Source organism: Propithecus coquereli, unplaced genomic scaffold (assembly GCF_000956105.1).
Source record: "Propithecus coquereli isolate 6110/MARCELLA unplaced genomic scaffold, Pcoq_1.0 Scaffold186, whole genome shotgun sequence".
NCBI lineage: Eukaryota > Metazoa > Chordata > Mammalia > Primates > Indriidae > Propithecus > Propithecus coquereli.
In genome coordinates this window covers 667365-682592 of record NW_012143412.1, presented here as the reverse complement: position 1 = coordinate 682592, position 15228 = coordinate 667365, and the positions used below count along the sequence as shown (strand labels likewise).

The following is a 15228-nucleotide window of genomic DNA, read 5'->3' as shown; positions in this document are numbered from 1 at the left end:
TGTAGTATCTCTTTCTACTGTTTTTTGAGAATGGAAAGAAGCCGCATAATTAAGCCTGGAGCCTGAGGCAAGGAGTGCAAGAAGACGCCTTCCGTGGCCAGGTGATAGTGGGTGACAAAGCAGATGACCAGGAGCTCCTGCTGTCCCCACATAGAAGGTGGAGTGGGTCATCCTCCTGTGTCTCCTGCCAGACTACACCAGGCTGGCGTTTTATATAGTACTGGATAATTAGTGGAGAAAAGTTTACACATTCCAGGGTCTCCCAGTGAGTTTCTTCGTTCATTCATTCAAACCATCTGTTGCATCTCTCATGTGCCTGGTACTGTGCAAGACACAGGAAACACAAAGGTCAATGAGACTCTGTCTGTGCTCTCAAAGAATCACAGACCAGTGCATGAGACAGATCCAGAAATCGTAAGTGCACCACAGTGCATCTTTAAGTGTTGAACTGGAAGAACTGGTTCTCTATCACGCTGTGGCTCTCAACCAGGCCAATCCCCCCACCCCGGCCCCCGGGACATGTGGCAATATCTGGAGACATTTTTGGTTTTCACAACTGGGATGAGGGGTGCTACTAGCATCTAGTGGGTAGAGGCCAAGAATGCTGCTAAGCATCCCACAATGCATAGGATAGTCCCCCACGACAAGGAGTTATCTGGCCCAAAATGTCAATAGTGCTGAGGTTGAAAAATCCTGGTCTAGTGGGACGAAATATGATGCAGTCAGTACTATCTGGTCGGCTCAGGAATTTGGGTCCACTCAATCACTTCTGTTCTTTTCCCGATTCTGTCATTGATTGGCTATTGCCCCTAAGCAAGTTGCTTCATCTCTCTTGGCTTAATTTTCCTCATCTATAAAATAGAGTTGGAGCCTCTCATCTCTAAATCCATTCAGGACTAAGAATGTATGGTTTTGTTGGGCCAATATTTGTGCTTCCACTGAACCCTGCTCCCGATAGGAGATAGGCCTTTGCCAAAGGATGTTTACTCCACTCCGGGAGATAAACTAGTTTCCTGTGTTGATCCTGAGTCTCGGGGAGGGCAAGTGCGACCTCTGCCCCAGGACCCCAAGTTAGGATGCTACTATCTTCAGAACATAAGTTTTCCCATCAGTAAACAAGGGCCACTTAACTGTCTTCCTCGCTGTGTCAGGAGGAAAGTCTTGAGCAAATGGAGCAAGATGGAAAATTACCCGGATGCTGTTCCTGTGACTAGGTCCAAACCACAAATGCCACTCTCCTCCCTTTGGGGGTTCTGTGGCAATGACGGGGTGGAAGAGACACTGCTCAGGACCAGCCCTGGGCATAGGGTGGTGGGCTGGGCTAGGCAGGGGAAGTGTCTCTTTATACGTCTGTGGAACTGCTTCAAGGACGACCTTTGTCATTTGTCTTTCTGAGATGTTAGGCTTGGATGTTAGGCTTGGCCACGTGTTTTAAGCTCTGGAGACCAAGTGTGAATCAGGTCCCCGCAAGTTCTCTCTCTCTCTCTCTCCCACCCTTCCCCACCCGCTTCTGTGGCTTCAAACTCAGTCACCAAACAGAAAGAGCTTTCCAGAGCCCACAGGCTGGAGGACAAGAGGGACTACAGAGCCGAGGGGAAGCCAGGCCCCAAGAGGAGGAGGAGGAGGAGGAGCAGCATTCCTGTCTGGGCCTGAAGAGAGGCCTCTTCAATGTCTCTGCGGTGCTGGCTGCAACCCGAAAGGCAGGAAAAGGGAAATGAGGACAGGGCCGGTGTCGGTGAGTTCAGGGTTCTGGGCTCGCTGTTCCAGCAGAAAAGCATCAAATCTGCACGTGGAGTGTGTTTGTGTCCGCTCTACTGCCATTCCAGTGCCATTGAGGGAGCAGATTCTGTGTGCAACGGACAAGTGAACCTTTTTTAAAAAATAGGAAAAAGCTACAATCTTAGAGACATTAAGTAACATGTCCTTGTTACTTCACCTGCTAGACAAAGGGGCCTCTATCAATGTGACTTACTGTCAAATTTGCTTCACTGAGCTCATCAACAATAAACGTTCCCAAGTCAGTTAGCCACATATTCCCCATTCCGTATGTTTCCACTGTTTGGGTTTTGTTGTTTTTTCATGGGGGAGGAGTAGGGGGAATTGGTATAATTTATATCCAATAAAACGTACAAAGCTCAAGTGTACAGCTCAATGACTTTTATGTATGAATACACCCATGCAACATGCGCCCAGATCAAGATAAAACATTTCCATTCCTCCAGAAAGTTTCCTCAAACCCTGTTTTAGTTAATAGCCACTTCAAGAAATAACTACTTCTTAAAAATTTCCATCACCATAGTTTAATTTTGCCTGTTTTTCAACTTCATATCAACCTCATATTCTTTTGTTCAATATAATATTATTTAATATACTATATTTTGGGTTCATCCATGTTGTGTCAGTGATTTGCTGTTTTTGATTGCTGGGTAGCATTCCATTGTATAAATATACCACATTTGGTTTATTCATTCTCCTATTGATGGAAATTTGGGTTGTTTTTAGTTTTTTTATTATTATATTCATTGATTCTGAAGACATGAATTGGATGGGGATGATTTTTTTTGTTAATATGTCTGAATATGTGGGCCTATTTTAACTTTCCTTCAAACAAACTTGAATGAAGGTCATCCTCCAAAAGTCCCAGAAGATGAGATAGAAAGAAGTATTAGATGACCTCCTCTAATTCAATCTCTTCTCTGTCTAAGCACTGCTGTTAAGCACCTACTTGCACGCGGTGTTTTAACAATGCTTTCTCTGAACAGCAGTACAGAAAATGGTTGTTTCTATAGTAAAGATGTAACCAACCCCTGCACTTATGAATTCAACAACAAAGACTAGAGATCTTATTCAAGGACAAGAAACACACCCAATTCTCTTCACCAGACGACATCTATTCCCCAATGAAAGATATTCTCTTGCCCTACCCACTGGAAGCAACTTGGGAACGGCCAGTGGAAATGGTAGAAAGTAAACAAACATACCTACTCCAGTCCACCCTTCTGTCCTTCCTGGTAAACAACAGCAGTTTCTCCCTTGAGATGTGTGGGAAGGAATGAGACTCGCAGTGGGGCTGTGAACCAGGCCTGCAAAGCATTTCTGTCAGAGTTTACAGATCCTTCTATGAATTCCTGCCTCTCATTTTGATTTTTATTTTGCCTAATCCTAACTCTAATGGATCCATATTATACCTAACTGAGTCTAACTGCAATGCACAATCTCACTCCCTCACAAAGTCAGGCATCTGTTTAACCAGAGAAAGAGTCTTTTATATTCCTCCTGGGCATGCAAAGAAAAGACTGGGAATAATTGTTTGAACCACACGCATTTTTTTAAAAAAAACAAAAACACGTTGCCTTAAGATTTTTTCCACAAATATTCATTGAGCCACAAGGACTGAAGTCCCAAAGGTTGGAATTACCATTGTGGTGCCTAACATTTGCATGGATACCAACCAAACATCTGCTAAAGTCCTCCCCTCCTCACACCTCAGCCTGCAACCAAAGATAACATAGGCAGGGTGGTGGGGCACATAGATTCCCTCCCATTCCCTCTGTCTTCCCACATCCCTCTGGCCTCAGCCCTCCACCTCTCTTCTCCCCTACAACCCTCCTCACCGCTCCCTTTTCCAAACTAGTCCGTCTCTCTACTGACCTCCACTCTTCGTGGGTTCACAAGGAAAGGGAAGAGGACAACCAGATGTAGATGTGGCAACTAAATAGCTTTTACTCAAGCCATTTGGATTTCTGTATCCCCACAGACACTGTCGGCCCCCAAATGACCCCACATACACCCCTAAAAGACCTTACCTGCACCCCAGCTGACCTAAGGCTCCGCTATTTTTCCCGGCTCTTTCAAATCAACACCCACACCTTCCACCCCACCCACATGGCTTTACCAAGTAGGGGGTGAAACTGTCCCCTGGAGGTCCCTGAGCTGCCTCTCTCTCATCCTCACGACAGGCAGGGGTGGGGCTTGTCTGTCGGTAGACTCCTTCTCCTTCCTTTCCCTAAGCTGCTCTCACCCTTTGCCTAAAATGACAACACTGTATAATCAGCTCCTGACAGCCTCCTCCCACCCTAATCAGCCCTGCCCCAGCCGGGGCTCTGAAGGCACCATCCAAAAACTGGGGTATTTTTCTAACCTCTCTCCGCCCTCCACCCACTTCTTGTTCTTTCAAGAACAGATTCTTTTCCCAGCATTTCTAAATTTAGAGGAAAAGAATAAGAGCATCTTCCATTTTCATTGTGGATGAAAATAAACCGATTGTCAGTTATTTACCCAAAATCTGATTCAGAAACGAACCAGCCCTGGACTGGATTTGAATCTTAAGGACAAACCTAAAAGAGCTTCTGAGGTATTTCTTGAAAGTTCCCCAAAAGTGGCCAGGAGGTGAATTGCTAAGTTGCGGCTATTGGCATGAAGGATTGCAGAGGCAGGAAATTCCCTGCATACCCAGCCTGTCTTCCCGAAGCCTGCTGGGAGCAGGAGCAGAGCTTCCAACTCCTTCCTGACTGCTTCTCCTCCGTCCCCAGAGCAGCCTCCCACTGGTTCTGAGCACAGCCGACCAGCCACTTACTGAAAGTCACGTTCACATTTATTCATCAAGTCTCTTCCAGGCGGGAGTTCAGGGGAGAAGACAGATTTAACTTGCAGAGACGCCAACCACTTCCTCCATAAAGGCTGAACGATGTCCTCTTCTGTGTAATCTAGCTGAAGAGCAGTCAAGATGCCCACCCAGGGAACTTTCCATTCTGGAAAATTCATTCTGGAATCACCTCCCATCCCCACCCCACCAACTCTGCCTCTCTAGCCCCACTCCCACCACACACAGACACACACGCACACACACGCAGTGTATTAGTCAGGGTAGGCTAACTGCTGCGACAAACATTCCCAACATCTCAGTGAATTAACACAATGAAGGTTTGTTTATCTCTCACACTTAATGTCTGCTGCACTAAGAAAATATTACTGTGATTGTGAGTTTTTTCCTAAATTATATTTCTAGCCTTCTAGGTCATAATTCTTTAAGGAACTGTGACTTATACATTCTTATGTAACTGAGATGTCCGTGTTTACAGTTTGTAGCTTAAATAGCATACCTCACTCAAGCAGGCCCCAGAGTGCAATATTTGAGGCCCCCAAAGTTAGTAGTAGCAGAAAATCCAGTCTGTATTATCAAAGCTCCAACTTCCGTGCCTTTTATATGAAAAGATACTTGAATTCTTACCAGAATATAGGTAGGGGATGGGAGGAGAAAATGCAAAGAAAATGAGAAGTCTTAGAGATCAAATCTTACTCGGTCTCATCTCGCTATGCCAACAACAATGGCAGGCTGGTAGCTGGAGATAAGTTCCTCTTCCCTGGTTATGTAGTCAAGATAGGCAAAGTGTCCCCTGGAAGCCACAGCACTGGCCCCCTCTCCCCCCGGGCTATACTCAGACAAGAAAACTACGCCAAAGATCTGAGCCCCTGCCCAAGGATTCTTCCAGGTACTTCCCACAGTTAGCCAACCCCCAGGAGCACTGGATCAGGATGGGCTTCAGCAAGCACCTCACAGGCCGAGAACCATTACTCCCTCCTCCCCTGCCTCACTCAGGTGGACTCATCAGATAGCTCTCTATATATCCATCTATCTCAAACTTCCTAATAGCATCTTTTTGGGGACCCCGTTGCCTGCCTCTGCAATTGGCCATGGTTGGAGACAGCCTTACACCCACCTCAACAGATCTCCCTAATTCTGAATCTCAGGGGAGGGTGTAAATACACGTGGTAGATTGTATTCATGTCCATCGGCTACTCCATTTCTGCATGCTGTGGGAGGAGTACATACATCCCTGCCCTGTTGAACTCAGAAATTGTCCTGTGACTTGCTTTAGCCATTTAAACGGGGGAGGAATTGAAATGTGGGACATGTGTCACTTCTGAGCAGACATGATAAGAGCCAGAGTGTTGTTTCCACGACTTTTTCCCCTCTGTCATGATGACCAAGCAGTGCTTCATGTAAAAGCTGTTCTGTTCACCCAGGACCCAGAATGAGGACAACATGGAACAAAGCCATGGCCAACTCACAGCGATTATGCCACGTGAGTGAGAAATAAATTTCTATTGATTCTTGCTGTTATAAGTCCTTGAAACTTGGGGTTATTTGTTAGAGCATGGGACCTTGTAGATCCTGACTGATAGAGTGACTATCTAGCCCTTCCCTGCCAGAATGCCCTGGGACTCCTTGTGTAATTAGAACACCTCTCCCCAGAGCTTTTCATACCCTTTGACATCTTTTCTCCAGGTCTCCTGCCTGCCGTCTATCTCCTTGGTAAATGAGGGAGACTCACCGTCTGCCCTGGGATGCCCTTCTAATTCAGCCTCTACAGAAACGGATTGGCAGGTCCTTTTGCTAAAGAAGGAAAAAATAGTAACGTCTCAGAGGACATTGGCACCGCCTACTTTTGCCCCATAGTGGCTAGTGCACGGTGGACACCAGCGAATGTCTGTTGTCTGAAGAGAACTGGGATCGTTCTAAGGAAGGAATTAGTAGCATCATTAGTAAAGTTAACAAGCCTGAGATGTGGGTGGGACCAACTAGAATTCGTTCCCTCTAAATCTCTACCCACACTCTGTCCCTGTTTTAGCAGCCTCCCTCAAAAAAGGAAAAGAAAAGAAAACACCTAGAAGCAAAGAGTGTGGTTATTTTTAATCTGAAAAAAAATACAAAGATCTCAGACTGGACAAGTCCAACACAAATGCAGTTTCCATTTCTCTGTCCTCCCCTGGACAAGGCACCTGCATTTGGGACGGAGATAATGCAGGCATTTGGTCTAGACAAAGCCCAGCAGCTGGACTGACTGCTTTAGGGACATGTAAACACAGCTTCTGCGGCTCCACCGACGCAGTCGGGTCTTGATGGTGTTTCCACCACAGGAAAAATCTGGCCCATTTTGTTCAACTGGCCTGTGCATTGGGGGGCCTAACCCTTACTCCCTCGAATTCCTCCTTTGGCTAGGGGAGTTGGCAGCAGCAACTGCCATGTTCAGGCCTCACGTAGACAGAGGAGCTGAACTGCCCGAACGTTTCTTTTACCTGGTGAACACTCTGCGCACAGTGGACCTCCACGGTGCAGGTGGACGCCCTGGCCTGGCCTGGCCTGGCACACGTGTGCACGTACTACCGAGTCATTGATGTTGGCAAGCCTTGAGGGCCAGATGACTTTTCTGCGGTGGAGCCTGGCACTTCATAATTACAGCTGTGTTTCTGTTGTCATACCAAATTGCCTCACTCACAGCCTTAAAATAGAAGCCAGCTTAAAGGTGCTGGCTGAGCAGACAAAGATGGGGGCGCTACACGACTCAGAACCTGGGTACCGAGCCAGAGGGAAGGGCTCGAAGCTGGACACAAATGTCCTAGCTGTTGAAAACCTGTGACTCCTTTCTTCTGTCCTCGTGAGGGAAACACAGCAGTGCCATAAAATTGTCTGTTTCCAAACTAGAAACAAGATTAATTTGGAGTTCTGTCTCCGTGACGCTCCCATTCATCCATTCATTCAATATTTTTCTTACTCACTGGATAGGATCACGCCCCCCTTGGCCGCTCTGCTCTGTGCCTGGGAGGCTGACTTCTGTGGGCCACAACACCGGGTCACCCCTGCCCACTGGCTGCCAGATGGGTTGGGCTAACGGGAGGCAGGAGATGAAAATCGAAAGGCAGAAAGGAGAAAATTGAAATTGAAAGGTCTAGGTATGTATTCCCCTGCTTGCTCCCTGCTGGGCCGCAGTTTGCAGTGGTTGTGTTCTTCTGCCTGGGCCACAGCTCCTGGGAGGTGTCCCCTCTGCTACAGTTCCTTGCAGACAGCTCACTTCCTCTCCTTCTCCTTCAGGTCTAGGAGCGGTGTATTCGTGTCCTGGGGCTGCGATAGCAAAGTGCTACAAACTGTGTTGTCGCACACTTCCGGAGGCTGAACAGCCATAATCAAGGTGCCAGGAGAGCCAGGCTCCCTCTGAAACACATTGGCAGGAATCCTTCTTTGCCTCTTCTAGCTTCTGCTGGTTGCCAGCAACCTTGGTGTGTAGATGCATCACTCCAAACTCGGCCTCCTTCATCATGTGGCCGTCTCCTCCCTGTGTGTCTCCGTGTGAGTCTTCTCCTCTTATAAGGATTAGGCCCCACCCAAATGACCTTCTCTTAACTTGATCACATCTGCAAAGACCCTATTTCCAAACAAGGTCACTTTCACAGTCACTGGGGGTTAGGACTTCGACATATGCTTTTGGGAAACACACTGTCATGCGTAACAAGTGGTTTCAGCCTCCCACTGTGGCTGGCTCCTTTCACTCCTTTATAAATAGTCCCTTCATTAGATTCTTTTCAATTCCTCTTTAGAAGGTGTCGTCTGTTTCCTACCAGGACTTTGACTGAGACATCTGCTGCCCAGCTGCCTACTAAGTGCCAGAAGGTGCTGGGGATACAATGGTGAGCAGAAACTAGCGCAAGTCCCTGTCTTCGTGGGGCTTGTGGTCTACAGTCTCATAGGCTTGATCAATATATCGCCAGTAAAATTGCTACCATGAGAAAATCTACCAAGGGGAGGTCACAGTGCCATGACCATGCTTAGCTGGGGAACCACCCTTGTCAGGGAGGCCAGGAAGGACTTCCCTGTGAGAGGGATGATTCAGCCAAATTGTGAAGGATTTACAAAACGTGAAAGATTGCAGTTGTGTGTCTGTTGTCATACCAGATTACCTCGCTCACAGCCTTAAAATAGAAGCCAGCCTAAAGGTGCTGGCTGAGCAGACACCGAGGGAGGCTCACACGACTCAGAACCTGGGTACCGAGCCAGAGGGGAGGACTCGAATCTGGACACAAATGTCCTAACTGTTGAAAACCTGTGACTCCTTTCTTTCCTCGTTATGAGGGAAACACAGCAGTGCCTTAGGACTGTCTGTTTCCAAACTAGAAACAAGATTAACTTGGAGTTCTGTCTCCACCACGCTCCAATTCATTCATTTACCCATGAAGGAAGCCAACCAGAGAAGGGACCTTACGGCTCCTGTCGGCTAAGGGAGGAAGCCCAGCAGAGCCCTGTCTCCGTGTGTCCATCTCCCTCCGAGGGGGGTCTATGTTTCATTCCTATCCCAATTCACGAGTGACTCCTCTCTAGAAAGAATTTATACCACCTCCCATCCTCACAGCTGCAAATCACGGCCGAGAACTGGCCGCAGAAGAGAGCGCTCCCGTCAGCCAGCAAGGAGCCGTCCCCAGGCTGGTGGGTAAGACGGCAGCACATCTCTGAGGGCAAGCGGGGAGCTCCCTGGGAGCCAAGTCGGAGCGACGCCTCACCCTGGACGTTTCTGACATGGAAATCGTAAGCTCCCTGTCCCCCACTCCCTCTCCTCCTCAGAGACATCCCTGTGTGTTGCCGACTTTACCTCCTCGCTCTTTCTCAAACCCCTGCCCTGGTTCACGTCCCTGTCGGTTCCCTGGGACTTTGCACCTTCTTGGCCTCTACCTGTAAAGTCCTCCTGCACAGCACGGCCAGCCGTAAAGCTGCTGGGGACCCTCCAGGACTCCCTGTCACCAGCAGGGTTACAGCCCTAGATGTGGCTGACAAGGCTTGTCCATCGCCGGGCTGCTGTCCTACCTGCCTACCTGGGGCTGCCGCTCCTGCCTCCTGCTTGATCTTCCAACAAGGCCAAACCTGTGTGGTTCCGAGTCTCTTTCGAGCCCTTTTTCCTGGCAGTGCTGTTTTCCAGGTTGTCCCCTCCCTCACCAGACCTCCTCTCGCGATCTAGTTAAATCCAACGCATCCCTAAAAACTTAATTCAGAGATCAACCCCTCCAAGAAGCCTTCCCTGATACCCGTCTTCCTCCTTCCCTGATACGCTTCTCCCTCACGGTTTCTACCAGAGAATGCTTAATCGTTACATGTAACCCCAGGTGTTCTAAATACCTGCAGAGGGGTCTGTTTCCCCCATCACTATGAAGATCCCGGACGGCAGGGACCATGTCTTGCTTGGCGTGGTATACCTGCTACCCGGCACGGGGGAGATGTTCAAAAACTAGATGGATGAACGAGTGAGGGACAAAGCCGTGCTGACCATGCTGCTTTTGTGCTAGAGCCCTGAAAGAGGACAGAGTTGTCCCCTCCCTATCACTGTGAGGAGGGGCGCGGCGCCCTGTGTGTCCCATGGACAGAGGCCACTTTCTTGGCTTCTCGTTCTCATCCCAGCCCCTGCCAGGCAGTATGTGGAAGTGTTTACCATGTAGTGGTTGTGTAACCCTAGTCACTTATTCTTTCTGAGCTTTAGGTTGCTTTTATTATCTATCGAACAGAATTACTGTGAAAATTGAATGAGATAAAACAAGGCATGTAGTCAGAACTCAGCAAATGGTAGAAGTAACTAAGCTGGAAAATTGATTGAGAGACACAGGGAGGTGTCGTGGGAGTTTGGAGTGAAGATGTAGTTGACAACTACTGTCTTAAGTAGCATATCCCCCCTAAAGTATTCTTTATAATCAATAACAGCTCTGGGAACGCCACTGTTGTGGTTTTACTGTGCTCTGTTACAAAAGGCAGTGTTATCTATTTCCTTGCCAGCCTCAACCAGTGCACACGGAATTGCAGCAGGAACAAGAAAAACGTGGGGAGAGAAGAAAAACCAGTGCTGTGTACTAGGCCAGGGTTTTCCGAGACTTCAGTCAGGCTCCTTGGGCGACTGCAGACGTGTGCGTCCCGGCGCCAACGTGCAGTGGTGAGACAGGGCCTGGCTCATCATCTTATGAAATGAAGCTAGTTGCACACACGTGCACTCCCAGCCCAAATCCAGAAGCTAGTCCTCACCCTAGGTTAGTAATTAGTAGGTGACAGTTTGGAGATTTGAGCCTGCAGATGAAAAAGTCCAGACCTAGAGGCCAAGGTCGTGATGTCCGGTCTGGACTCCTATGGCCTGTCGTGTCCATCTTCCTTCCTCATCCCCTTCCTCACTCAGGAGAGTGTCAGCAAGAGAACAGGGAGGCCCAGCGTCAATCAGCAGATGTTCAATGGGCAGCCTCAGGGTGCTCATCGTCCCTCGCTGGGTCCTTTGGGCAATCCTTGCAGATTTACAAAGTACAAAAAGAAAGCATCGCACCAGAACCAGGCAGAGTCAGACCAGTAGAAGTAATCTCACAGCAAAGGTGCGCCAGAGCCAGCTGGGATGGGCTTCCTGAGAGCTGACTGTTAATATTTCAGAAATTTTGCAAGTTGCTTTTTAAATGATCTGTAACTTGAAATCAGCCACAGGGGGAGTATTTACACCAGGGAAGTTGGTGACTGCTACAAATCAGGGCTCCTTCCTGCCCCTCCAGAACCAGTTTACCGGCACTCCATGAAGGGCTTCCCAACATGTAAGGCTTTGAGGTCGGCTGGGAAGTAGTTTTGCATGCAGGCTGTGGAATCACACAGACCTAGGTTTAAATCCCAGCTCCACTAGTTGGGTGAGCTCAGGCACCTAACCCCTCTGAGCCCATGTCTCCATGTGTGTATAGCTCACGTGTATTGAATGCTTACTATGTGCCAGCTAGCATTTTCGGCATCTATACAAATTAATTTTTTGATTCCTCACAACCCTATGAAGAAGAAACTGTTATTATCCCCATTCTACAGATGAGGGAAATCAAGGCCAAGAGAGATTAAGGAATTCCATCTAGATCACACAGACAGTAAGAGGCAGAGCTGGGATTCAAAGCCAGGCATCCGGCCCCAGAGCCTGCCCTTTCACCTTCTAGCCCTGCATTGCCCGGCGCAGTAGCCACTGACCACATGTGGCTTTTGAGTACTTGAAATGTGGCTGGTCTGAATTAAGATGTGCTGTAAGTGTGAAATATGCATTTGATTTCAATGACTTAAGTAAAATGAAGAATATAAAATATCTTATTAATATTTGCGATATGGCTTACATGTAGAAATAATAATGCTTTGGCTACATTGAGTTAAATAAAAGATATTACAAGTAATTGCACCTGTTTCTGTTTACATTTTTTAACATGGGTACTAGAAAATTATAAATTACTTTTGTGACTCACTTTGTATTTCTGTTGGAGAGTGCCATTCCATACTTTCCCCATAGCTTGGTATGCACGTTAAAATCAGTTCACGCAAGGAGAGCACCTAGCACAGTGTCTGAAACAAATGAAGCACCCAACAGCTATTACTAATATTAGTGAGATCGGTGGTTTTCAAATTGTATGGTCCAGTATTTTTTTTCCAAACAACATCTTGTAATAGAGGAAAGAGGAGCCCTGATTGAGTGGTAAGACCCTCGAGGAGTCCTCTCCAGTAGCCCGTTCCCCCAGGGACCCCCTCCACAGGTGGGAAACACACAGGATGCAGTCATCTTTCAATGTCCCCAAGCTCTAGTATTCCCCGTGTGTAGTTTTAGAGAAGGTGAAGAAGTGGTATTGGATAAAATCAAGGTGTCTATGGCAGTATATTAAAATGATCATGGAAAAACACTACCGTTTGCTTGGAAGATTCGAAGTGGGTTGGTCCCAGGTCTAAGCACGGTCCAGAAATGCGGACATCACGAATGTGAATGGGGCCAGCTCTGGGGTCCAGGATCATTACCTGCACAGACAGCACCGAGGCACCATGTCGTTTCCCCACTTCTGCTACCTCGCAGCCTGCCCGCTCCCCACCCACCCAGAACCCGGGCGGATGTGAGGCACCAGCGCTAGGCACCGACATTCCAGGTCTGGCTCCAGGGAAGGGCAACAGGGACACTCAGCCCCGGCACTACAGTGATTTCGCTGTCCTGAAGGCAACTCTGGGCTCGGCCAGCCCCGGTGTCTGCCAGGCAGGCTCCCAGCTCCCCCTCCAGCCCTCGCCCCTGGCTCTGCTGTAGTATGTGTGGACGGGGAGAGCGGCCAACTCTCTGCGAGGCTCTCTAGCAAGTTCCTCGGGTCTGTTTGTTAAAGAAAAATTCCAGTGGGTGCATCCAACACATGGAACTCAAGTACAGAAATTATATTTATCCACCCCACTGCCAAGCAGATCACATGCCCCGTGAGTCACTCCAGATGTGCTCAAAAACAGAGTCTCTCTGTGGAAACCCGGTCCCCCAATCCCGGAGAGAGTTGGATGAAGAGAGGTACCGACTCCTGTCCCACCCAGGACGCAGCCTTTGGTCTCCACCCTTCTGGGGCAGGGCAGGCATCTCTGCTCTTCTGCAAAGGAAAGACCAAGCACGCTGTCGTCTCCCTGGGAGGACCGGTGCAGGCGTACCTGTAACTGCCGTGGTCCCATTGGGTTTGAGGGTCAATTTTTCATCCCTTCACAAGAAAAGATGCGTTGGAAGACGTTGCTGCTTCTGCTGTTGTATTACAATGCTCAGGCGACCGTGTCCCACGGGTGGAGCAGGGGTGAGTTGCTTTTTATTCATTTGTTTATTTGATGCTCATTATTCTTAAATACATTTAGGAATTTGGAGGGTCATAAGCAGAGGGAAAGACATTAGAAGCCCCACACCCTCCTTTTATCTCCTTTCTGCCAATTGCTCTGTGCTTGTTGACATGTTCGTCCTTGCTAGAGGGTGATGCGGAAGTGACACCGGAAAAAACCAAAGCTGCTGCAGGGAACTTGGTCGAGGTGGAGAACCCAGAGGGTGTCCCTTTCTGGCAGGCCAGAGCTCATTTCTGCTTCACAGAAGGTGGACAGACTCCCTCACGCTCCCCCACCAGCTGCTGCAGCTGGGGCAGACCGTCTGGAGAGCAGGTGCTAAGGTCTGCTGCTAAAATGATGGTGCGACAGGGGCTGGGATGCCAAAGGCCAGCTCCCTGGGAAACCAGGGCAGAGGTTCTCGGCCTGGGCTGCCAGGATGAAAGTCTTCATGCTGCCTCCTGGGCAGGAGGGCACGCATCTCTGCAGCCAGGTAGAGCTGGCCTGGAGGCAGGTGAGGACAGAGCAACCCTTCAGCATCCCGTGTGCCCCTGCTGCCCCCACGGGAAGGAGGGGACCCCAGCAAAGTCTTTTCTCTCACCACGGACTTCCTTTCCCTGGGATGTGGTTCCTCAGAGCCAGATGGCATCTTTTCTCTATGCCCCTGATACTGGCTCTGCCTGGGTGAGCCTGGCAGCACCTGAGCTAGTTAGACTTTATCACTTTTAGGAAATGAGGACCCAGGAGTGCTGCTCTCTCCTCGCCAGTCTGAACTGAAATCTTTCTACTGTCTGAAGTCAACGGAGATCATTTGCCCAGAAAGGACTGGAAAAAGAACGAGGCTCCTTCGAGTTTGGCCTGTAGGTGTTTCTAAAGATTCAAAACGGGATGGAGAGTAGCATGGTAGCCTGGGATGAGCCTCCTGCTTCTCGAGGACAGTGTCAGGGAGGAAGGAACAGCCAGTGTGGGAAGCACAGGGCAGCTCGGGGAAGAAGGATCTGAAATGGGGTGCAGGGGGCAAAAGCCACCGTATTTATTTTGAGTTTTATTTCCTCATGTTTAAGCCTGATATTAGGGACTTACCGTCCTCTGAGCAGAGCCGTGAAGTGTTTTTTGCTCAGAAGCAAATAATGTAGCCTTCTCCTTTGTTTCTGGTAACAACATTATATGCATGTGTACACACACACAGACACGCACACAGACACATACTTTCCTGCTCACGATATGCACAAACTTTGGGGGCAGCACTTGGAAGTAGAGAGCAAAGAGACCTTGGAGTTGGGTTCTGACACTTGCCCCTTTGTCACACTGGGGAAACTACTTAATTTGCCTATTCAGAAAGAATGATAATGTCTCCTCTTCCTGAAGCACAGGCTGTTAGAAAGCCAAAAGAGATAATTTGACTTATAATACGGCTTATAAACACTATAGCCACACCATGAGCTACTCTGCAAGGATTCAAAGATTTCATCTCTGCCTCTAATGTGCTGTGTGATCTCAGGCAAGTCTCTTAACCTCTCTGAGCTTAGTTCACTAATAGGTAGCATACTAACTATAATGAAACTTACCTGCACAATGTTGTTGTAAGGTTGATATTAAAAATGTAGATGAAAATGATGAAACACTTATATAAATTTTAATTATTGCCTACCAGTTTTTTAAAAATGAAAATTTTTCATGAAAGAAGGTTGGAGGCTCTCAACAGGGGGTTCCATAGCAACATCCTGGGAGCAACTACTGTGGCCCAGCCCCCTCCTCACTGGGGAAGGTCTGTCCTCAGTACGTTCACGGTCCACATACAGACTCAAAGCCAACACATG

General features: G+C 48.4%; 1 protein-coding gene across 1 annotated transcript in view; it reads left to right on the top strand.

Moving 5' to 3' along the window:
- The first annotated feature begins 13052 nt into the window (after positions 1–13052).
- The window catches only part of FAM180A (family with sequence similarity 180, member A), a 14339-nt gene continuing 12163 nt past the window's right edge, over positions 13053–15228 (top strand). The window contains exon 1 of the mRNA XM_012642764.1: positions 13053–13392. Coding sequence (XP_012498218.1) covers positions 13317–13392 — 76 coding nt within the window. The 5' untranslated portion in view covers positions 13053–13316. The remainder of the gene's footprint in view (positions 13393–15228) is intronic.